Source organism: Hevea brasiliensis, chromosome 16 (assembly GCF_030052815.1).
Source record: "Hevea brasiliensis isolate MT/VB/25A 57/8 chromosome 16, ASM3005281v1, whole genome shotgun sequence".
NCBI lineage: Eukaryota > Viridiplantae > Streptophyta > Magnoliopsida > Malpighiales > Euphorbiaceae > Hevea > Hevea brasiliensis.
This window is the reverse complement of record NC_079508.1, coordinates 60149515-60174314: the sequence shown is the minus strand read 5'-3', so window position 1 is coordinate 60174314 and position 24800 is coordinate 60149515. Positions and strand designations below refer to the sequence as shown.

At 32.5% G+C, this 24800-nt stretch overlaps 3 protein-coding genes across 4 annotated transcripts; all 3 read left to right on the top strand.

Annotated features, from left to right (window-relative positions):
* Window positions 1-147: 147 nt before the first annotated feature.
* LOC110663501 (probable sugar phosphate/phosphate translocator At1g06470) lies at window positions 148-15127 on the top strand. Its single transcript, XM_021822814.2, has 13 exons — window positions 148-338; window positions 554-1373; window positions 1483-1652; window positions 6755-6840; window positions 6980-7029; window positions 9283-9350; window positions 10284-10384; window positions 10545-10557; window positions 10955-11139; window positions 11844-11930; window positions 12516-12610; window positions 14405-14542; window positions 14687-15127. The coding sequence occupies exons 2-12, from the start codon at window positions 775-777 to the stop codon at window positions 14523-14525; spliced, it is 1575 nt and encodes a 524-aa protein (XP_021678506.2). The 5' UTR covers window positions 148-338; window positions 554-774; the 3' UTR covers window positions 14526-14542; window positions 14687-15127.
* Window positions 15128-17065: 1938 nt separating this feature from the next.
* LOC110663500 (G-type lectin S-receptor-like serine/threonine-protein kinase SD2-5) lies at window positions 17066-19775 on the top strand. Of its 2 annotated transcripts, none has more exons than XM_058138027.1 (2): window positions 17066-18871; window positions 18998-19775. In XM_058138027.1, the coding sequence occupies exons 1-2, from the start codon at window positions 17135-17137 to the stop codon at window positions 19628-19630; spliced, it is 2370 nt and encodes a 789-aa protein (XP_057994010.1). In that variant the 5' UTR covers window positions 17066-17134; the 3' UTR covers window positions 19631-19775. The 2 variants fall into 2 exon arrangements, with proteins under 2 accessions (XP_057994010.1, XP_057994009.1); XM_058138026.1 differs by having other exon boundaries at window positions 18995-19775.
* Window positions 19776-20704: 929 nt separating this feature from the next.
* Window positions 20705-23802, top strand: LOC110663423 (G-type lectin S-receptor-like serine/threonine-protein kinase SD2-5). Its single transcript, XM_058138633.1, has one exon. The coding sequence runs from the start codon at window positions 21092-21094 to the stop codon at window positions 23609-23611; it is 2520 nt and encodes an 839-aa protein (XP_057994616.1). The 5' UTR covers window positions 20705-21091; the 3' UTR covers window positions 23612-23802.
* The last annotated feature ends 998 nt before the right edge of the window (window positions 23803-24800 follow it).

Below are 24800 nucleotides of genomic sequence, written 5' to 3'. Positions count from 1 at the left end.
TCTCAAATTTTTTAAATTTTGAATATTTTTTTTTAAATTTTAAAATTTATGATTAAATTATTTAAAATTACAAGTTTTGAAGCAACTAAGACTTTTATTTTATAATTGGGTGGAGTAATAATAAATCAAAGGACAAGGTGGTGGTTTTCTTTAAATCTAGGCTTTTGACAAGAAATGGGGAGGACAGAAACCCCCCAACAAAAATATATTACCAAACGCTCCACATTTATTTGTATTTTATAAACACCAGATCTCGCAAGCCTCCAACTTACGCCATCGCATTTTGTTTATAGGTTAGATCTCTCTTTCTCTCTCTTGAATTCCACGCCATTCTTCAGGTCAGTTCAATGCCTCTTCTTTCTTTCAGTTTCTTTCGATTTTCAATTATTTTCTTTGCTTTTGATTCAATTTTCTCTGTTTGGTATCTGAGAAGACCCTAAATTGTGTTTTCATTTGTATAAACTTTATGTTGTAAATTGTAATTGTACATTTCTTGTCTCGGCTCTTGACCTTGAATTCTGAGAGGTTTAGCTGCTTATTATGTTTGGAACAGGTCGCATTTCAATCGAATTTCACTCTTTGTTCAATGGTCGAATACTTTGTTGAGTTTTGAGATTTGGTTTCGGTTTCCAAATTTTGTGCATCTCCTGGCTTTGAATGACTTGCCACTGTGAAATACCTGTGTTGGCTACTGAAATTTGATTGTGATGATTCGCCATTGTGGTGGCTTGATTTGGGGTATGTAGATGGCTTTTAGTTAGAATACAAAGGGAGATGGTAGGGAGTTGTTATGATAATAAACTACAGGTTGAATACACAGGAGTTGATTACAATTCAAGTGAAATTCGAGGTTCTCCTATTCACAGAGATCCTTCATTCTCACGCTGGCGCGATGAAGATGGGAATGTTCATTTTGAACGTCAATTAGAAAATTCTGATGCAAGCGTTGAAGACTCTAATTTTGAATTGCCTTTGCTTCTGCAGGACAGGGTAGAAAATGGGAATGTAGGTACTGATAGATATCAATATAAAAATAGGTTTCAGAACAAAATTATGCACTTGAATGGTAATAATACCATGGATCAGGAAATCAATATGCACACCATGGATCATGAAGTCAATATACACACCATGGATCATGAAATCAACATACACAACAGAGGGAAGGAAAAAGAGAATTATGTGCCATTTGATATTGGAAATAGGTCTCCCAGGGAGATACGCTTATCAAATAGCAGCGATAATAGTGCTGATTCTTTTGGAAATCATGAAAAGCTGCCGCTGAAGTCTAAGAGCCCTGTGTCTGCTGCTGATGTGTTGAAGACTTTGTTTTTTATACTTGTTTGGTACACTTTCAGCACATTTTTGACCTTGTAAGTTCAGCTTATACTTAAATAAGCATGAGATGCTTCCTCCTTGTTTTGTGTTGCACATATATTTATTTCCAATTTTTCCCCTGATGGTGTTTGCTGCCTTTTGTAGGTACAATAAAACTCTCCTAGGGGATGATTTGGGAAAATTCCCAGCTCCATTACTGATGAATACTGTCCATTTTGCCATGCAAGCTGTTTTATCAAAGTTTATCACATGGTTTTGGTCTCATAGATTTCAACTCACTGTTGTTATGACATGGAGGGATTATTTTATGAGAGGTATCTTAATACATTTATATTCACTTTTGCTTTATTGTTGTAACTCAGTAATTTTTTTTCAATATTGCCATACAAATCAATACTTTTTCTTTAATTGCATTTTCTGTTTGCCTTAATCCCAAACTAGTTGGGGTTGGCCATATAAATACTTTTTGGCCGTTCAACTTTGAATGCAAGCTTTGAAAGTTAAGAACATGGGCTCCAGCTTCTATAATATAGGAACAGGATGGGGTTGAACCTTAAGTAACAAGTTTTCTGCCTAGTGTTGTAGTTTGAAAATGATAAGAACATGTATGCTGTCTTTTCATCTGTATTGAGAAGAAACAATTATTGCGACACATTACAGTTATAGGGCTGTATTTTTGGTCTCAGAATTGTCCTTAAATACGAAAAGTTAGACATAAAAGAAAGTGTAGTGCTTTAACTTTTTGATGTGATCATACCTTATGGGACAAGGTGAAAACAGAAATGAGACTCCTTTTGGTTTTGCTGGTAGCATAAACAAGTTGTATCAATGAATAAATGCTGCATTACTGTTAAGGTTCAGAGAATAACTATAACGGTATAATAACCTTTGGTTGACTGTTCTTTTGTCTTGAGATAACTGTGGAGATGGGGGGCGTGAGGCGAAATATCATCCACTAGAATTATATAAAATGCACCGGGTAATGCCCAGAAAAGATGGTGGAGTCACAATGGTCTCACTTAAGTACCACCTCCTTAGACAGCATTTCCTAGACATGCACTTCATACAATCCTAATAGAATCAAACCACTGGTAAGTACCGTATTTCCATAATACTACCATGGTACTTAGAATTTTTGTCACGAAGATATAGATAGACAGAAGTTGCCACCCGAGTAACAAACGCGACATATTCAGTATTTCTTCCGAGAGTCATGGATGGCAATAGGGGTGAGCAGATTTTGGTTTAAACCGAAAAACCGAACCGAACAAAGTCAATTCGGTTCAATCAGTTCGGTTTTAAAATTTAATCGGTTCGGTTCGATTTTGAAGAGAAAAAAAATCAGTTAAACCGAACCCAACCGAATAGTAATTTTATATATTCAAATCAAACCGAATTGATTTTTGAATTAATTTATTTTTATGGAGAATTTATATATATATATATATATATATATATATATATAAATTATTTAATTTTATTGATTAATGGTTATTAGGTTCAAATTAAAGTCAAAATTAGACCAAATAACTTGAAAATCAAGTCTAAATTAAAAAATCAAAACCGATCGGTTTGAATCGAACTGAACCGAAATAGAGCTGTTCTGTTCGATTCAGTTTTTCATGTATTTCGGTTCGGTTCGGTTTCTAAAATATGTAATTCGATTTTGGTAATTTAATTTGGTTCGATTCTTTTTGAACCGAATGCTCACCCTTAGATGGCAACTTACTCCTTGTAGAGTTTCCACAACCGTCATTGCCATAGCCCAATATTTAGGTTCGGGATAGTGGGTACGGACATCCTTTTACGCCTGGTCTAACCTTGTTAATTCGAGTGTCAATCATCTACTAATGCTTTTAGAAGTCTTATTTATTATTCCTCCATCAAACTTTATCCTAAAAATGCAATTCTAATCCTACACACGCAAGTAATTCACAAAAGGGTCATTGTTTACAAATAATTTTTATGCACAAGTAATTCTTATCTATGAGGTTGCTAATTAGTTAAATGATATTTACCAGACGACTAAAATTAATTTATTATTGGAAATTTATTTTACAAACAAATTCAATTTCAAATAATCTTAATTTTTTATTTAACCTAATTAATTAATTTTTCACTAAGTTACCCTAAGGGTAATTAAACTAAATTAATTATGTACATTTGTAATTTATTCTAATATCACATTAGGCCCAAACAATTACAACCTAATAAAGATTTCTAATAAGTAAATTTATTTTACAATTACCAAGTATTAAATTATATTTATTTTACATGTCAAGGTTAGTTTAATTTACAAATAAGATTAATTTTAATCTACCAAGTATTTATTTAAATTAATTACATGCAAAAGTCAGTTGAATTAAAAACAAAGTTAATTTTAATTTACCAAATAAAAATCCTATTATTACTACAACTTCATGCCAACAGTTATTCTATGAATTTAGTGCTACTTACTTGTTGGTAATTACAGTTGCTATTGGGGCAAGTTGCTCTTAAAAAAGGGCCTTCTCTTCTAGTATGGAGTAATATCCCTGGCTTTCTCCCGTTTAGCTCCATATAAGTTCCACACAAATGCTCTCTTTGGTATTTACCTTAGGGCTACTTATCAATATTGTTTGTAATAAAAAATAAAGAAACTAAAGAAAAATAAAGAAAATAAGAAAATACTATTAAAAATTCACATTGGATTCTAACTCTAGTCTCCTAAAGAGGTTAAAATTCCTAATCAGTTGCAACTACCTAATGGTCTAAGTCTTCTAACATGATCCAAACACTTCACAACACCTCTTGAATTAAAAAAACACAGAAAAATAGATCAAATATCAATTAGAACCCAAGAATATACAAGAACATGCATAAATATTCAATTTTCAGATTTTGACAGATTGAAAGTAGTAAGAAATTTGATTTTTGAAAAATAGTTAGACATGCCTAAAAATCCTTAAAAAAATTACAAAAGATAGATAAAACATCATACAAGATCGCAAAATTTATAGATCAAGCAAAATCCTAGTCGAATGGTCTACACAAATTGTAACTTTTCTAAGTAACAGAATTGCATTACTTTTTTGTAAAATTTATAACTTATCAACCACAATATATATGAATGCGAAACCAATTGGAAAAGATTCATGAGGTTCTTAACTTAATTTTAGACACCAGATTTGCACAAAAATATTAAGAAACAAAGGAGATATGGGCTTCACAAGTCGAGTATGCTGCAAATCGGGTTTTGCAGAAATCTTAACTTCAAACAGCTATAACTTACAAACTACAAAAGTTTTTTCAGTGATTCTTGAGTCTAAAATTAATAAAATTTCGTAAACAATATGAATATAATTTTTCTAAATTTTTTACAGATTCAGAAAATAACAAAAAAAAAAAAAACTTGGGAGGCAGAAAATTGAATATGTGCAGAGTTGTGTATCCCCTCAAATTAAACATGATTACATGATTCACATGAACATATAAGATAAATTAAAAAACAAAGAAAATAGAATTAAATATTATGTGTCATAGATCTTGAAAAGAAAATAATAAAAATCAACCTTCAATAAATCTTATAAGAAAATCTTCTTCTAAATATTTCTGAATCTCTTTTTTTTCTCTTTTTCTTTTTTTTTTCTTTTTGTTCTTTTTTTTCTCCTTTTTTTTTTCTTTCCCTTTTCCTTCCCTTTTTTTTTTCTTCCTCCAACAGGGTATTTATAGGGTTTTGAGAGAGAGTTGTGATAGGGTTTGGAGTCCTAGGGTGATAAGGTTTAGATAATTTAAACAATTTAGATTGAGGAATTTGGGTGAAACTGGGATATGGGTGAGGTGTTCCGACCAACAGGAAAAGAGGGGAAGGGGGTAGCACCAATAAGGAGTGAGGAAGAGAGTGGGGCCAAGGGAGAGAGAGTTTGTATGGGAGAGGGAGAGAGAAAAAGATATTTTCTTATTTTAATTTTCAGAAAATAAATTAAATGGATTTTATTTAAAATTTCTAACTAGGCTTTCTTAGATCTATGGGGCTCAATTAAACTTAATTAGGTCCATTTAAGAACTATTCATATTAAATTTAAACAAAATAAAATTTTATTTAAATTAAATTAATTTCTCAAAAAACATATTATTATTATTATTATTATTTTTTTTCAAGATCATGCCACGGAATTAATAAATTAGTTCCATGCCTGCAATTATATTTTACAGTCATATAATTTTTCATCATTGGGTTTCCCATGGTCTCAATGCACATACTCATCACAAAATAAGGGTCTACAATAACATTATCAAGAAACTTGAATTTAAGGCATGCTAAAATATTTTTCTCCATTTTTTTGATAAATGTTTCCAGACCCATCATTATATCTGGGTTTTGGAAGGTTCCATCACCAATATCTTTGTGTCTATTTTTGGCCCTTGACACTTTGGTCTGATAATAATCTGTACTAGAAGAGGATCTAGTGAAATGTTCATAATTTTTAGGTCAATTAAGAGCAAGTATGTGGATTTAATTCATGTGAGTGATTTCTTTATTGAACATGTGAGAGATGGTCTAAGAGTTTGCACAATCTAATGATTATTCTTGGTTTTTATTTTTCATTGATGTTGTGTCTTTTTCTTCTTCATGAGGATTTACCTGCCTTGTTATACCTTTCAAGACTGTATGTTAAAAAAACTTAATCTATTAGTCACCTTAGTTCTATAGCTTCAAAATCTCAAAGTTGTCTTGGTTTAATCCTGAATTTCTAAAATCTCAAACTAGGCACATGTTTATTTTCCTAGTTCTGAAACGTCCCTAATTTTAGTCTATTTGGGCTAATTAAACCTGAATACTCTTTTTTCGCAGGTCATCATAAATCTTGAAGTGCCAAAACCTTTTCAGCTTTGTTCCCTTAATCAAGCCTTTGACTCTTTTTTTTTTTTTTTTTGGGGGGGGGGGGGGTGTGTGTGTGTCCTCAAATGGTCACTTTTATTTGTAGTTGAGAGCTTCCAATAGGCCACCTTCCCTCTTGATTTCAAATCAAAACCGGCACTCTAATTCAGCCAATCTAATCCATTTCGACGTGGTTCTCAAATAAAAAGGTTCAGTGAATCAAAGCATTAGCTCAGTAAAACTGGTTTTTTTAATTTACATAAAATGTTTTGGTACACTTTGAAAGAGCTATTTTTTCATCCAAAGATGCTAACTTTATAAGCATGTTTTAGGTCAAATATATATATATATATATATATATATATATTTTTTTTTTTCTTTATTTGTTTATTATTATCATTATTTTTTACATTATAGCATCTCTTTCTATTAGTTCTAAATGCTCTATAACTAATGATTTTCCACTCTTTTATATCTTTTTCTCTGAAATTCTATATAACTTGTTTAATTAACTTTTCATCGACTAATGCTACAGATGGACTTTCCCTTTCACAGTTGTACCAACAGCTCTTGGAACTGCATTGGACGTTAACCTGAGCAATGCATCCCTGGTTTTCATCTCTGTCACATTTGCTACAATGGTTTGTTCTGTTCTCCATACCTCACTGGATATACAGTGCCATCTGGAATTTCTTTCTCCAGAAATATGTTACTTTGTAAGTCAGCTGATGCCATTTTTTCTATACTGTCTTACCTATTCAGATTTTTTTTTTTCTGCAGTGTAAATCTGCATCTCCCATATTTCTTCTCCTATTTGCCTTTGCATTCAGGTGAATATCTTTCCTACTGATATTCTTGTCCGATCTCATAACTTCTGTGCTGTTGATATGCAAGTTATTCTGTCCAGCATTTATGCTTTTTTTCCTCGTATAATGCATGTGTCATCATCTAGTGTTCTTTGAGTAGTTTTATTAATTTTAACTTCATTGTTTCTTAGTGATTATGAAGTTTATTTATTTGAATGTTAAGGAAATCATGATGGATGATACATTATATATCTCCTCAGGGTTGAAATTTTTCTTTGAAAAGTCAGCATTTAGTATTTTTTGTAGTTCTAAGTTATTTGAGATGTTTAAGCTTGCATCTATTCTTGCCCTTGCTTTTTGCAGTAAATTAAGATTCCTTGGCTATAAAATCTATTAGGGAAAGTACAAAAAATGGTCCTGTTGTTTTGCACCGTTGCACTTTAAGTCCCTTTTTTTTTAATTTGTTCTATTAGCATTCAAAATTATTTTGATGATCTCTTTAATAATAGTCAAAGTGGTAATAGCGTGAATATAGACTACAGAGTAATAGAAAAGAATGTGAATTACACTAGAAGAATTAGATCTTTAGAAGTAAAGGAAGCACTTAAGAGAATGAAAGTGGGTAAAGCTTGTGGACCCGATGGAATACCAATTGAAGTGTGAAAGTATCTGGGAGATGTGTGAGTGGTATGGTTAACTAAATTATTTAATAAGATTCTAAACTCAAAGAAAATGCCTAATGAATGGAAGAGTATTTTAGTACCTATTTTTAAAAATAAGGGAGACATATAGAGTTGCTTAAACTATAGGGGAATTAAATTCATAAGCCATACTATAAAGTTGTGGGAGAGAGTTGTGGAATATCGATTACGTCATGATGCTTTTATCTCTCACAATCAATTTGGTTTCATGCCCGATCGTTCAACTATGGAAGTGATCTTTCTCATTAAAAGCTTGATGAAGAAATATAGAGATGTGAAAAAAATCTACATATAGTTTTTATCAATCTGGAGAAAGCTTATGATAGTATTCCAAGAGATGTCTTATGGAGAGTGTTAGAACAAAAGAGGGTATCTATTAGGCACATACAAGTGTTGAAAGATATATATGAAGGAACAACTACTATTTTAGGCACAGTGGGAGGGAACACAAGAGATTTTCCTATCTTAGTTGGATTACACCAAGGTTCAGCTGTGAGTTATTGCCTTTTTACATTAGTTCTAGATGAATTGACGAAATATATACAATAGAGTATTTCTTGGTGCATGATGTTTGCGGATGATATAGTTCTGATAGATGAGACGCGAGAAGGAGTCAATAAAAAGTTAGAGCTTTGGAGAAGTATTCTAGAGTCAAAGGGCTTTAAGTTAAGTAGAATGAAGACAGAATACATGCATTGCAAGTTCAATGAAGGTCGAACTAGTAATAGGGAAGGAGTTAGTTTGGATGGAGTGATGTTGCCTCAAAGTAATCACTTTAAATATCTCGAGTCAAACCTTTAAGCAGATGGGGGATATGAGGAGAATGCTAGTCATAGGATTAAAGTCGGATGGTTGAAGTAGAGACGTGCCACGTGAATTTTATGTGATCGCAAGATTCCTAATAAGTTGAAAGGAAAATTTTACTGTACAGTCATAAGCAATGAAGGAGCCGTATGTGTCTAAGATGAGAGTTGTGGAGATGAGAATGTTAAGGTGGATGAGTGGCCATGCTAGACTTATAAAGTCCGTAATGAGAGTATTGGAGAAAAGGTAGGAGTGGTGCCAATTGAGGATAAGTTGAGAGAAGGGAGATTAAGGTGGTTTGGTCATGTGAAGCGTAGACATATGGACGCTCCAGTTAGACAAGCAGAGTACATTGGGTTAGAGGATAGAAAAAAAAAAGAGGTAGACCTAAACTGACTTGGAGGAGAGTAGTACAACATGACCTAGAAGCATTACACATTTTCAAGGATTTAACCCAAAATCGTTTAGAGTGGAGAAAGAGAATCCATATAGCCGACCCCAATAAATTTTTTGGATAAAAACTTAGTTGAGTTAAGTTGAGTTTTTGTTCTGTTAGCACCCAGCTATGTGTTTTCTTCTCTTTTTATCTTTAACACATATATATTATATATGTGTGCAGGTGTGCATGTGAGCATATGTGTTTTTGTCATGTCTTAATTCTTAAACTGTTTTTATCTAAGTATCTAGTTTGCTGAATGTTCTTTTATCATAATTAATTATATATTTGGATTTCACATATCTGCCACTTAGTTTTGAACTGTAATTGTGGAAGGTTGGAGTCTCCAAGCATTAAACTTTTAGGAATCATCGTAATAATCTCTGTTGGGATTTTATTGACAGGTACGCACCTTCATCCTTTTTTATTCTAAATATTAATTAATTATTTCAGTATGCATTAGTTTGCTCTCCACTTATCATTTCAGCGCTTGGCTTAGAACTTAGAATGATCCCTGGTCTTGAATTTCAAGGAATACTCATATAATGTTGCATCTTTTCGTTATTTATGCATTACTGTTTGTTGGATGTAATATGGGGTGGATTATCATAATTCATATAACTTCTTTGCTCAGCATTTTCCATCCTTTTTAGTTTGCTTGTTTAATCCCTTGAGCACATCATGAATTTTCTATTGTGAAGAAGAGGGCTGCTTTTCTGGACCCTAAAATAGAATATATGGATTTGATTTCAAATTTCAACACATTAAATGCATGGAAGCCTTTTCCACTAACAGAACATGAAAAATTAATTGGATGAATTTATGTGTCTATTTATGTGGAAGTCCTTTTTGCTAGCAAATTGTGCTAAACTGTCATGCAACTTATACGTTATTGCACATGTCTTGCCCTATAAATGTATGACATATGCCACTTTTTAGTATGTGTATCAACTGAATTTTAATGCAAGTCAATTTGTACAAGCATCTACTGAGAGAAGGAAATTAAAAATATTTGCTCTGTCTATGCAACCCTTATACCCTTTGCAGATGTATAATTCCATATCCTAGAATTTAATTTTGGATCATGTTTAATAATTGGACACTGTTTTATCGAACAAATTAGTATAAAATATATGATGACAACAACAACAATGATAACTCTGGTGTTTTTTTCCTTGCGTCTTATCTTTAGCGGATGACAGTTTCCATTACTACAATTTTTATGGCTAAATTTTATCTGTTCCAAATCTCAAGCATGCATTTTCTCCGGTATTTGTCATTAAGCTCTTTTCATCCATGCTCATATGTATTTTCAATTAATTAATTGTTATATCCAGTGGCAAAGGCGACAGAATTTGAGTTTTGGGGATTTGTGCTTGTTATGCTTGCTGCTGTTATGTCTGGGTTTCGCTGGTCCATGACTCAAATTCTTCTGCAGGTACGATCTGATTACTATCCCATAATTAGTAACCTTTTAATAGAAAAATAGAGTTGCTTACTCTCTCACTCTTTATCTGATTTTTTGTTTGTGTTTCTTTCCCTCTCTTGGAACTTATTTCTCAATTTGGTGATGCGTGGCAATCCAAACTGACATAAAGAAAGAAGAATATGGTAGGTTTTTTTGTTCCTCTTATTTATATGCTTCTAAAAATGCATTTGCAAAGAATGATTTCAATAATGTTCTTTTGGGTTGTTAATTTGCTAATGAACAAGAAAGTTCTTTGAGCGATGTAATATACTCTTAATTAATCTTTTTTCTTCAAGGGTTAATATATATTCACAGCCTAATTAAGGCAACTTGTTCCGTTGTCTCCATTCTTAATTGCTTCTGTAGTTGATATCTCCATTCAAAGGGATTTGATTCGTGGTGTAAATCCAATTTATTTCTTAACTTCTAGCCTTGATCAACTTATATTCTATATTTATTTTAAATTAGTAGTGTTACTTGCTTGGGGTTTTGATTATGTTGTAAAGAAACATTAAAGTCCTTCATTTTGGTTCTTTTCAGGTCTAAAGAATCCACTTACATTGATGAGCTATGTCACTCCAGTGATGGCAATTGTAACTGGTCTTCTTTCTTTTATATTTGATCCATGGTATGAATTTAAAAAGAGCAGTTACTTTGATAATTCTTGGCACATTGCTCGAAGCTGCTTGTTGATGTTTTTTGGTGGAACTCTCGCCTTTTTCATGGTACGAGCCTAAGTCAAAATTTTTTCTTTGTCCATCTATCTTTGTTTTTCTTTATATTTATTTATTTATTTTGAGGTTGAGTGTGTGTTTGGTGGTTTGGATTTCACGAAGTTCTTGAAAAATGAAGATTAGATTTTTAGTTGATATTCATTTCATGCTGCAAAAGTGGGAATGCTTACTTGCTTAGATGGATGTATGGAAATATAAGCATTGAACAAGCAGTGACAGTGAGTGTTGATTAATGAAAAAAACACGTACACAAGATTAATGTAGCAAAGATGGGAATGCTAAGATCGATACGCAGAAATACAAGGATTGGATAAGCAATGAATGCATTCGTAGGAAGGTAGAAGTGGCATTCATTGAGGAAAAGTTGAGATAGGATATTGAGATGATTGGACATGCATAGAGTAGCAATTGCACTAGTGAGAAAAGTTGGGCATGTTGAAGTTGCAGTCAAAAAGAAAGTAAGAGGCAGACTTAGGATGATGCTAGGAGCAGTGAAAAATTATTTAGTAATCGTGACTTCTGAAGATGTAGCCCTAAACTGAATGCAGTGGAGAGAGGAAAAAAAAAAAAAATCCATAGAGCTTACCCCAACTAGTTTGAGGTTTGATGTAGTTTGAGTTTATAATGATAAGTTGTATTTTTCTTGGTCTAAGTTTATGTTGTTGAAGAAGTTAACATATTCTTTGATGTTGCAGGTTTTAACAGAATACGTCCTTGTTTCAGTAACTAGTGCTGTCACAGTAACTATTGCTGGTGTTGTCAAGGAGGCAGTCACCATATTGGTATAAAGCTTTTACTGCATCATTGCTCTCTTTCTTGATTCATGCGAAAAAAAGCATTTTTTTTGTTCAGTCTCACGTTCTTTACTTTTTTTTTTTTGATCGAATCACTTTATTGACTCTTATTGTCTTCTTCTTCTTCTTCTTCTTCTTCTTCTTTTTTATTTTTATTTTTTATTTTTTATGGTGAAATCTTTTAACTGTCTCATTTATATATGAAATATGCTTTGCTACCTTTCTTTGTAGACAAAAACTGCATTATACAAGTAACCAATACTGTGAAGACCAAAACTGCATCATATTAGTAACAGAGGTTTATCTACATGATATATGCTCGAGTACAATCTTTTTTTCTCCTCTTGATTTCCCATTAGCTCTGTTACTTAATTCTGCGGTGTAACCTTGGACTCAGATGTTACTTGCATTCTTTTTCTGCTTAAATTCTTATAATAATTTATGCTTATTGCTGTGCAATTATTTCAGAAAACCTTAATGGTTTTCATTTTTTTTTAATAACTGCTTATTAGGAGGCTGCTATTGCCTTACACTTGCTGACAGTTGTTCTGCATATTTAATATGCATAATCAGGTTGCAGTCTTTTACTTCCATGATGAATTTACATGGTTGAAAGGTGTTGGCCTTTTAATCATAATGTTGGGCGTGAGTTTATTCAACTGGTACAAGTAAGTCATCAATCAGTATAGTATTGAAATGATTTAGTATGTCTTGTTTTCAATGGCCATTTTCTGTCCTCAGTCAGTTGATTATTGTTTCTATATTTGCTTTTCTTGGTCTTCAATAGTTTAAAAGATCTGAACCATGGGTGAATGAAATTTGACATTTAGACTAAGGAATGTAGAGGCCTTTGGTTGATTCAGTCCTAACTTTTTTTTTTTTGTTCTTCATGTTTCAAAGGCTTATCTTGATTAATTATTACTAGAGAGGAAAGTTGCCCGCTTCAGTTCCAAAATATAGGTGGTTTTCTTGGTTCTTTAGTACTGCATTTGAACTTTTGAATTAAACATAAAAGTTAAACAGTTGCATTGATGTTAAATATGCAATTTGAACTAAGCGAAAAATCTGAATTTTCTGGGGTAGGTCACTTAAGGTTCATAAATCATGTCACATTTTTTAAATAGCCACAGTACCAGGTTCTGTACTAACTGGTTAAGCCAATTATTAGTATAGATAATTTGTTCATTTCCTTTTTTTTTTCCTTGACTCCTGTATCTGTCTAATCATGGCGAAATAAAACTTACCATACATTATCTCTTGGTTTACATACTTGATTAAATTAGTTGAGTGGAAAACCTTGATCCGTCTTGAAGTTTGATTGTGACTGATGGCCATTTTAACCTTACTTGAAAGAAAGATGGAAGGGGTTAACCTGAATCATTAATAAGGAATCAAATCTCATTCCATGTTGTGGAATATTGAAGCAACGGATATATATATTTCTATCTCAGTTGGATTATACCAAGGTTCAGCTGTAAGCCCTTACCTTTGTACATTACTTCTAGATGAATTGACGAAATATATGTAAGAGAGTATCCCTTGGTGCATGATATTTGCGGATGATATAGTTCTGATAGATGAGACGCGAGAAGGAGTCAATAGAAAGCTAAAGTTTTGGTGAAGTACTCTAGAGTCAAAGGGTTTAAGTTAAGTAGAACGAAGACAGAATACATGCATTGCAAGTTCAGTGAAGGCCGAACTGGTGATAGGGAGGGAGGGAGTTAGTTTGGATGGAGTGGTCTTTGCCCAAAGTAATCACTTTAAATATCTCGGGTCAATTCTTCAAGTAGATGGGGGATGTGAGGAGGATGTTAGTCATAGGATTAAAGCCGGATGGTTGAAGTGGAGACTTACCATGGGAGTTTTATGTGATCGCAAGATTTTTAATAAGTTGAAAGGAAAATTTTATTCCGGCCATGTTATATGATAGTGAGTGTTGGACAATGAAGGAGTCGTATGTGTCTAAGATAAGAGTTGCGGAGATGAGAATATTAAAGTGGATGAGTGGCCATACTAGACTAGATAAAGTCTGTAATGAGAGTATCAGAGAAAAAGTAGAAGTGGTGCCAATTGAGGATAAGTTGAAAGAAGGGAGATTGAGGTGGTTTGATCATGTGAAACATACACATACGGAGACTCCAGTTAGACAAGTAGAACACATTGGGTTAGAGGATAGAAAGAAAAGAAGTGGTAGACCTAAATTGACTTGGAGGAGAGTAGTACAACATGATCTAGAAGCATTACACATTTTCAAGGATTTAGTCCAAAATCTTTAAAGTGGAGAAAGAAAATTCATATAGCCGTTTTCAATAAATTTTTTAGATAAAGGCTTAGTTGAGTTGAGTTTGTAGATTATACTCTCCTCAAAAGTCATTCTTCAAATTAGCAGCCTTCGATCTCTATTGAAATGATGCGAAGACTGGTTAACCATGTTACACAGCACTAATTTTGTGCTTATTCAGGTATGAAAAGCTAAAAAAGCATAATGTGAATGAAGATGACTTCGCTGGGTCACCTACATCAAATTTTGCTGCAAAATATGTCATACTGGAGGAAATGGGTGATCAAGATGATGCCAGTTAGAGCTTTTGTATTCTTGAGTAAGTCTTACAGTTCTCTCAAATCTTGATGGATATCGTCACTTTGTTACTTGAAATGCTATCATGCTGTTTGCATTGTTTTGATGTGTTATTTTCTGCACTCATTTGACATTTTGAGACCTAAAGGAAGCTGTTGAAATTTAGGTTGGTCGTTGGAGAAGCTTGTGATGAATGCTGCTGGCAAACTAGTATTGTGTTTGCCGATTTCTTCAGCCATTAATGCGTGCACTTATATCGTATGATTAAGAAATTTTGGGGCATTGTAAGAATCCAGATTTATTCCTTAAGACTTTTTTTTTCCCTTGGCATGATTACAGAAGAGTTTTTTTTTTTTTTTTTTTAATCTAAAGTTTTCTTAAAATCTGAGTATTAGAGAATATTTGTTACATTTTACTGCAGTAAGACACATTTTTGAGGCTTAGTTTATTCAATTGTGGGTTCTCCGTTCCCCACTGTTTTCGTATTTGTTGTGTAGAAATAAGATGTCTGTATGTGGATTTTGCGGATATCGGGAGGAAGAGGAGTTGTGCTGTTTAATTTGTAAATGCAATATTCCTGAATGATTGTAACTGTAAGCTTAGACTATTTTCTTGTTTGCTGCTCCAATTTTGTATAGCAGACCAAAAATGCTTTTTATTAAGTCATTTTTTTAAAGACTGCTAAAAATTATTATTATTATTTTTTTTAAATTAAGGGTCTGTTTGTTTTGGCTTAATGGCAGAGCTAAGAATTTAAGTCAAATTTAAGTCAGTGGGTAAAAAAATAAAATATTAATTAAAAAAATTTGATATAATAATTTTTCTTATAATTAAAAAATAAACTAATTAATATAAATAAGATAGATAAATAGAATAAAAATGAAAAATTTAATAAATCTAATTAAATTTTTGGGATAATTTTTTTTTTGTGTGTGCATTATTATACAGTGAACAGAATAATAAATTTGTAAAAATGATTTATGAAATTGATTATAAATAATAAAATCAGTTTTGAAAATTTAACAAGTTAAACATATGAAAAAAAAAAATTAATAATAATCTTTTTTGATGTCAATTGGTTTAAAAGTCCACGCACAGATGGAGGATGTTTTTCTAATTTGCTTTTTTTTTTATTAGTTTTTTTTTTTATAATTAACCCTTCATTTTCAATGGAATCATAATTGATTTATAATGAGATCAAAAATATAAATTTTGTGAAACGTATGTTTCTCTTTTAAATCTTATATGAAATCATTAGAGTTAATTGAAAATTTTTATATGAAAATATGTATAATTAATATTGTTAATATGTAAAATGATTAATATGAATAAATATTATATTATTTATTTTATTATTAAAATAAATATATAATTATTAATTTATTATATAATAATTAAAAATATAATTTTTTTATATATGTACAAGAATGGCATTATAATTATTATATTTATAATATTTTTATATTTATTTATTATTTATCATAATTTTAAAAAATAAATTATTACTTTAAAGATATAAAGTTTTTATAATTAATAAATTTCTAAGAAGATAATATACGTTAAATAAAAAAAAAATAAAATTAACCAATGGTTAATAAAAATAATTTTAAAAATAGAATTGATAAAAATTACTATCAATAGATTTTTTTTTTTAATACGTATCGGCTGTTTTATTAATAAATTCAATTGTTATTTTTAAAAAAAATTTATCAAACGTAATTCAGTTATTTGAGTATGCATAACGCAAAAGGGGAACCGAACTTCCCTAAAAAAATTGTCTTGCATGGGCAAAGACTTGCCGGTTTTGTGGTGTGCGGATTGTCTGTCGTTTTGAAAGCGCGTTTTCCACATCAAAATGATTTCGTTGACTGAATCGATTTTCTGTTAAACATCATCCAATGGTTTGTAGGGTACGCGGTTTCATTGATTCAAACGTGGTGCTGCACTATTATTATTATTTAAAAAAAAAAAAATTTTAGACCTTGACCATTCGGAGAGAGATGACAATTTTTTTAAAAGTATAATTAATGGAAATATTTATAGTAATTTTATTTTTTTGTAAAGTTAAATTTTATTTTATTAATAGATGAATAGTTGAAGTTTAATTTTTTTTTATTTATTATTTCATATCTAGTGACTTATTAGCCTCAAATATTTCTGAAGTTAAACTATTATCAAATTTATATAGAAATAATTTTCTTAATATAATTTTTTTTTCACTTATAAGGCTGGAATTGGAAACATTTTTGAAGGAAAATTGTCAGTAATCACTGAAGTTTAATTTAATGATGAATTAAAAAAGTAAAAAAAAAAAGAGAAATAAAATCAAAGTTAGCGTTTTTCCAGCTTTCGTATTACTTTCTATATTGCAAAGTGATCGTTCTCGCGTAAATTTTTATTTATTTATTTATTTTTGGATAGTCCAAGTCTTGAGACAACAAAAAAGAAGGCTTCGCCTCCACATGCATGTGGAGGCGGAAAGATAATGCCTTTGACCGTTTACCTGAAGCCAATTGCAATTGGAATAACAATATTAATACTTCAACTTACCTCCTACACATAAGTTTTATATTTACTTGAGCCTCCCCTGCCTGCTACCGTCCTGTCTTCTTTAATGAGCATTTACTGTACAAAATCCTTGCTCCTTTGCTTTCTTGCTCTTCTCCATTATGTTTACTTACCTAGTGCTGAAACTTTCGATTACCCAACTGCAAACCTCTCTACATCATGGACCAATAGTCCCTCTCTTCCCCATTCTGTAAATTTCACAGATGGATCAATGGTGAGAGCCATCCTTGTCAGGGGAAGCTTTGGTCCAAGGTTCGCTTGCGGTTTCTTCTGCAATGGAACCTGCGACTCTTACCTCTTTGCCATTTTCATTGTTCAAACCAATAGCATTTCAGGTATAACCTCTCCTAGTGTTGGTTTTCCTCAAGTAGTTTGGTCTGCCAACAGAAACAATCCTGTTAGAATCAATTCGACGTTGCAGCTCACATCAGATGGAGATTTTATCTTAAAAGATGCCGAGGGAACTATAGCTTGGTCCACGAATACTGCTGGCAAGTCTGTTGCAGGATTAAACTTGACTGATATGGGCAATCTTGTGCTTTTTGATCAGAATAATGCAACAGTTTGGCAATCTTTTGATTACCCAACCGATTCTTTGGTTCCAGGGCAAAAGTTGAGGGCAGGGCAGAAACTTATTGCTAGTATTTCTGCTACAAATTGGACTCAACTAAATTTGCTTTCATACTCGGTCACTGATGAAGGAGCAGTGGCTTCGATAGAGTCTAGTCCACCTCAAGTCTATGATGAATTCACAATTTCTGGCAGAAAAACTAATAGAGAACCAACTTATGTCACCCTTCAGAATGGAAGCTTTGCTTTGTTCGCCAATTCTTCTCAGCCAAGTGCGCCAGATCTCTCCCAATCCATTCCCGAAGCCTCATCAGTACAGTATGTGAGATTTTGTCCCGACGGGCATTTGAGACTTTACGAGTGGACAATAGATGGGTGGAAACAAGTTGCAGATCTGCTTTCAGGTCGAGTGAATGAATGTTTCTACCCTACAGTTTGCGGGAACTATGGAATTTGCTCCAATGGGCAGTGCAGTTGTCCTTCAACAACTTATTTTAAGCAAATAAATGATAGGCAGCCTGATCTTGGGTGTTCTGAAGCTACTCCCTTGTCTTGTCAAGCTTCTCTATATCACAGTTTTATAGAGCTCATGGAAACAACATATTCCTCCTTTCTCAGTGATCTTGAAAATGTGGGTTTGGAGAAATGCAAGGAGGCTTGTTCAAAGAATTGCTCCTGCAAAGCTGCTATTTTTCGATTTGGTTCTGATTCTGCCAATGGTGATTGCTACTTGCCAAATCAGATATTTTCATTGATAAACAATGATAATGAAATAACTCATTATAACTCTACTGTATACTTAAAGGTGCAAAATGCCCCATCCCCAACTACAGAAGCAATAGTTCCTCAGCAGAAAAGGAAAAGGCGGTCGACAATTATATTATGGTCCAGTGTTGGGATATTTTCTGGTTTGTTTCTTGTGATTGGAATCATAGTATTATTAGTTTGGAAGAAAAGAAATGCTGATGTAGACGAGGAAGATTACTTGGATCAAGTACCAGGAATGCCCACTCGATTTTCCTATGAAAATTTAAAAGCTTTGACGGAGAACTTCTCCAAGGTTCTTGGTGAGGGAGGATTTGGTTCTGTTTTTGAAGGGACTCTTATTGATGGCACCAAAATTGCAGTGAAGCGTCTCAATGGTTTAGGCCAAGTCAAAAAATCATTCTTGGCTGAGGTCGAGTCAATCGGCAGCATCCACCACGTGAACTTGGTAAGACTGCTTGGTTTTTGTGCTGATAAATCCCACAGGCTTCTTGTTTATGAGTTTATGTCTAATGGATCCTTGGACAAATGGATCTTCCATCAAATCCATGGGTTTACTCTTGCCTGGCAGCAGAGAAAGAAGATCATCCTCGACTTAGCAAAGGGACTCACCTATCTTCATGAAGATTGCACACAAAAGATACTCCATTTAGACATCAAACCCCAAAACATTCTCTTAGACAATAAGTTTAACGCAAAAATCTCTGATTTCGGATTGTCTAAACTGATTGATCGAGACCAGAGCAAAGTTGTGACAACCATGAGAGGCACTCCAGGCTATTTGGCTCCAGAATGGCTGAGCTCAGTAATCACAGAAAAGGCAGACGTCTACAGCTTTGGGGTGGTTGTGCTAGAATTGTTGTGTGGGAGGAGAAATGTTGATCACTCACAGCCAGAAGAAAAAATGCATTTAATAAGCCTTTTTGAGAAGAAGGCAGAAGAGGATCAACTGTTAGATCTAGTCGATAATTGCAGTGAAGATATGCAGTTGAATAAAGCAGAAATAGGGAACATGATGAAGATTGCTGCTTGGTGTCTGCAAAAGGATTATACAATGAGGCCTTCCATGTCAATAGTTGTTAAAGTCTTAGAAGGTGTTTCAGAAGTTGAACCTAATCTAAACTACAACATTTCCAATCCACCATTCACAACAACATCAACAGAAGCTACTGAATTGTTGCCCTTTCTTCTATCTGGGCCAAGGTGACTGTTCATCGTTAGTTTTGTTCAGTTGTTTTTCTATGCTGTCTGAACTTGTACGAAACAAATTAGATTTGCTGTAAGTGAATTAGACATGAAATTAGTCATTACAATTGAAAAACTAATGGGACGCTCTCTAGTTTATTTGCTTACATCAGGTGAATTGTTTTCCTGTTATGTTTCTAATTTCCACCCCTCTTTCTAATGAAAGAATAAGTCAAGTTATTTATTAGAATTTCCCATATGAATTCACTCAATTTTTCTTAGTTCATTATCTCCAAAACTATGGCCTGACAATTCACGCTTGAAACAAGCTTAGTTTTGTTAAAACAAATACAAAAATTTGATGAAAATGTATACCAGTAGTTACCAGGTGTTGATTGAAAATATTATGAGATTAATAATTAATTATATCGATAATTTATTTTTTTAGCATGTTAAGTTGAATTATTAAATTTTTTTTATTATACTATAAAATTTTAATATATTAAAATTCATTTTTATTATAAAATATTATTAATTTAAAATCTAAACTTTTAAATATAATTTTATTTTTTTTAAATTACATATTAAATTTTAACTAGTTTTATTTCAGTAATTGTTTATAAAATACATGAAATTAATAATTATAATAATATATAATTTTTTAAAGATTATTAAATTTATAATATATAATTAATAATATACTAATTAAATTAAAAAATTTAAACTCTTTACTTTTATTAATATAATAATTAAATTTGAAAGCCTTGATAAAATAGCATTTATAAGGACTTTGCTGGTTCTATGCTGTATGGAACTACAGATTGGCGGCCGGAGATTTCTCATGTGCCGTTTTCTCTACTCTTAAGGAAATATAGGGTGTAATTTTTTTTTTTTTTTTTTTTTTTTACATTTGAAATACATATATTTATATCTAAATTCATAATAAATTGAATTTAAAAAAAAATTTTTAATTTAAAACATCGTGAGTCGTGATTTATTCCTCTATTTTCCCTGACATGATCACAGAAGAGCTTTGTTTTTCTTCTATCATTAAAAAAATTTATAAAAGTTTGAATTTTTTTTTTATTATTTAGCTTTTTTTTTTTAAATAAATCTAGATGGCCAATGGACCCCTAGCCCCCCGGGAGAGAAATAAAGCAAAACAAAGTCAAAGTTGGGATTTTCCAGCTTTCGCGTTACGTTTTCTAATGCAGAGAATAGGAGATCATTCTTGCTTAGAATTGGTGAGGATGGACTCTTTAGAATCCAAGACTAAGACAATAAAAGAGGCGGCCCCGCATGTAATTGGAATCATCAAAGAATTTTCCCATAGGAAAATGAGGGCAAGATGATGCTGATGACCGTTTACTTGAAGTCTATTGCAATTGCAATAACAATATTAGAACTTCAACTTACCTCTTTACATTATTAGTTTTCTAATTTATTTGAGCCTCCCTAGCCAGCTACTGTCCTGTCTTCTTTAATGGGCATTTCCTTGACTCAATCCATACTCCTTAGCTTTCTTCTTCTCCATTGTGTTCACTTACCAAGTGCTGAAACTTTACGTTACCCAACGGCCAGCCTCTCTACTTCATGGACAAAAAGCCCCTCTCTTGACCATTCTGTAAAATTCTCAGATGGATCAAGGGTGATACCCATCCTTGTCAGGGCAAGATTGGGTCCAAGCTTCGCTTGCGGTTTCTTCTGCAATGGAACCTGTGACTCTTATCTCTTTGCCATTTTCATTGTTCAAACCGATGGTGCAAATATAACCTCTAAGAGTATTGTTTTTCCTCAAGTAGTTTGGTCTGCCAATAGAAACAATCCTGTTAGAATCAGTTCTACCTTGCAGCTCACATCAGATGGAGATTTTATCTTAAAAGATTCTGATGGAATTATAGCTTGGTCCACGAATACTGCTGGCAAGTCTGTTGCAGGCTTAAACTTGACTGATTTGGGCAATCTTGTGCTTTTTGATCACAATAATGCTACAGTTTGGCAATCTTTTAATCACCCAACTGATTCTTTGGTTCCAGGTCAAAAGTTGGTGGCAGGGCAGAAACTTATTCCTAGTATTTCTGCTACAAATTGGACTCAACTAAATTTGCTTTCATTTTCAGTCACTGATGAACGAGCAGTTGCTTCGGTAGAGTCTAGTCCACCTCAAGTCTATTATGAATTCAAATTTTATGGTAGAAAAAAGAATAGGGAACCAACCTATGTCATCCTTCAGAATGGAAGCTTTGCTTTGTTCGCCAATTCTTCTAAGCCAAGTCAGCCGGATGTATTTAGATCCATTCCCAAAGCCTTATCAGTACAGTATATTAGATTTTGTCCTGACGGACACTTGAGAGTTTACGAGTTGGACACGGATAGGTGGAAACAAGTTGCAGATCTGCTTTCAGCTCCGAATGAATGTTTCTACCCTATAGTTTGCGGGAACTATGGAATTTGCTCCAATGGGCAGTGCCGTTCTCCTTCAACAACTTATTTCAAGCAAATAAATGATATGCTGCCTAATCATGGGTTTTCTGAAACTACTCCCTTGTCTTGTGAAGCTTCTCTAAATCACGGTTTTATAGAGCTCAACGATACAACATATTCCCCCCTTCTCAGTGATCTTAAAAATGTGGATTTGGATCCATCAAAAGGAGAAAAAAGGGAAAATGTGGATTTGGAGAAGTGCAAGGAGGCTTGTTCAAAGAATTGCTCCTGCAAAGCGGCTATTTTTAAATATGGTTCTGATTCTGCCAGAAGTTATTGCTACTTGCCAAATCAGATATTTTCACTGATAAACAATGATAGGAGAGGAGTTCATTATAACACTACTGTATATTTAAAGGTGCAAAATGCCTCAAATACGGAAGCAAGAGTTCCTCAGCAGAAAAGGAAAAGCAGGTCGACAATTATACGGTCCAGCCTCGGAACATTTTCTGGGTTGTTTCTTGTGATTGGAATCATAGTGTTATTAGTTTGGAAGAAAAGAAATGCTGATGTAGATGAGGATGATTACTTGGATCAAGTACCAGGAATGCCCACTCGATTTTCCTACAAAGATTTAAAAGCTTTGACAGAGAACTTCTCCAAGGTTCTCGGTGAGGGAGGATTTGGTTCAGTTTTTGAAGGAACTCTAAATGATGGCACCACCAAAATTGCAGTGAAGCGTCTCAATGGTTTGGGCCAAGTCAAAAAATCATTCTCGGCTGAGGTTGAGTCAATTGGCAGAATCCACCATGTGAACTTGGTAAGGCTGCTTGGTTTTTGTGCTGATAAATCCCGCAGGCTTCTTGTTTATGAGTTCATGTCTAATGGCTCCTTGGACAAATGGATCTTCCATCAAACCCATGAGTTTACTCTTGTATGGCAGCAGAGAAAGAAGATCATCCTCGACATAGCAAAGGGACTTACATATCTTCATGAAGATTGCACACAAAAGATACTCCATTTAGACATCAAACCCCAAAACATTCTCTTAGACAACACGTTTAATGCGAAAATCTCTGATTTCGGGTTGTCTAAACTGATTGATCGAGACCAGAGTAAAGTTGTGACAACCATGAGAGGCACTCCAGGCTATTTGGCCCCAGAATGGCTGAGCTCAGTAATCACAGAAAAGGCAGACGTCTATAGCTTTGGGGTGGTTGTCCTAGAATTGTTGTGTGGAAGGAGAAATGTTGATCGCTCACAGCCAGAAGAACAGATGCATTTAATAAGACTTTTTGAGAAGAAGGCAGAAGAGAATCAACTGTCTGATCTAGTTGATAATTGCAGTGAAGATATGCAGTTGCATAAAGCAGAAGTAGTGATCATGATGAAGGTTGCTGCTTGGTGTTTGCAAAAGGATTATGCAATGAGGCCTTCCATGTCAATGGTGGTTAAAGTCTTGGAAGGTGTTGCAGAAGTTGAACCTAATCTAAACTACAGCATTTCCAATCCATCATTCACAACAACATCAACGCAAGTTACTCAATTGTTGCCCTTTGTTCTATCTGGGCCAAGGTGACTGTTCATTGTTGCTTTTGTTCAGTTGTTTTCTATGCTGTGTGAACTTGCAGGAAAGAGATTTCATTTTCTGTTAGTGAACTGGACATGTGAAAGTAGGAGGAATTTTACAGTGCATAAGGTGCATATGTACACCCACCATCTATAGTTTTGTGATGGAGAGAGCACTAAATTTATTTGCTTCGAGAGCCACTCAGGTGATATGTTTCTGTTTTGTTTCTAAATTCCCCCATTCCCTCCCCTTTTCGAATGAAAGAATAAGTGAAGTTTGTTAGAATTTTCCTTAATTTTCCTCCGAAGCAATCTACGGCCTAACAATTCACTATTCACATTTGAAACAAATTTTTGTTAAAATAAATACAAAAATTTGATGAAATTATATATTAGAAGTTTCTGCTAGAGTTAGTGTATAATTTTTGGAGTTTAAAATCGAATTGAAGAAACATACTAAGCTGTACTGAAACTGAAAAAGAATTATTATTATAAAAAGGAATTAATTTTATACACTTTTTTTAATTATTTTAAGATATATTTCATAATTTTAATAAAATTATATATATTTATATATAATTAAGATTATAATATATATATATATATAAAATACTTTTTAAAGTAATTTTGATTTAGTCTTATATACATTAAATTATGTTATAATCTTTAATTATATGATTAAATCACATGCTAGTTATATAATATATTTTTTTAGTTCTTAATTATATAAGTATATTTTAATTAAAGATTGTATAATTAAGAAATATATAAAAGATAATATAATATTCTTTTTAAAGAGTATATTTTTGATATTAATATTATTATTTTAATATTAATATTATTATTTTTTTATATTAAAAATTTAAGATTGTATTTTATATTTTAAAATGAATATAAAAATATTATAATTTTAAGTGTAAAAGCTGAGATTTGCAATGAAATTAAAACTAAAATTAAAATTAAAATAGAACTAAAACTAGAAAATGTTTGTAAATTAAAGCACAAGTTTTTGAAGAGAGAAAATTTGTGATTTTAATATAAATATATAAAGTGTTTGTTTGGTATTAATTTTTGGAGGGCTGAAATTATTTTGTTATTTTAATTTTTTTATAATTAATATTTATTAAATTTAATTTTAAATTATTTTTTAATATTTTTTAATTAATATATTTAAAAAAATAATTTTTTTAATATTAATT

Excerpts from the sequence above, each read along its gene's own strand:
- LOC110663501 (XM_021822814.2), top strand. The coding sequence starts at position 775 with ATGGTAGGGAGTTGTTATGATAATAAACTACAGGTTGAATACACAGGA. Across the intron at positions 1,653-6,754 it reads GAGGGATTATTTTATGAGAG|TTGTACCAACAGCTCTTGGA; the intron begins GTATCTTAATAC and ends TCCCTTTCACAG. Across the intron at positions 7,030-9,282 it reads CTATTTGCCTTTGCATTCAG|GTTGGAGTCTCCAAGCATTA; the intron begins GTGAATATCTTT and ends TAATTGTGGAAG.
- LOC110663500 (XM_058138026.1), top strand. The coding sequence starts at position 17,135 with ATGAGCATTTACTGTACAAAATCCTTGCTCCTTTGCTTTCTTGCTCTT. Across the intron at positions 18,872-18,994 it reads GCATCCACCACGTGAACTTG|CAGAGAAAGAAGATCATCCT; the intron begins GTAAGACTGCTT and ends CTTGCCTGGCAG.
- LOC110663423 (XM_058138633.1), top strand. The coding sequence starts at position 21,092 with ATGGGCATTTCCTTGACTCAATCCATACTCCTTAGCTTTCTTCTTCTC.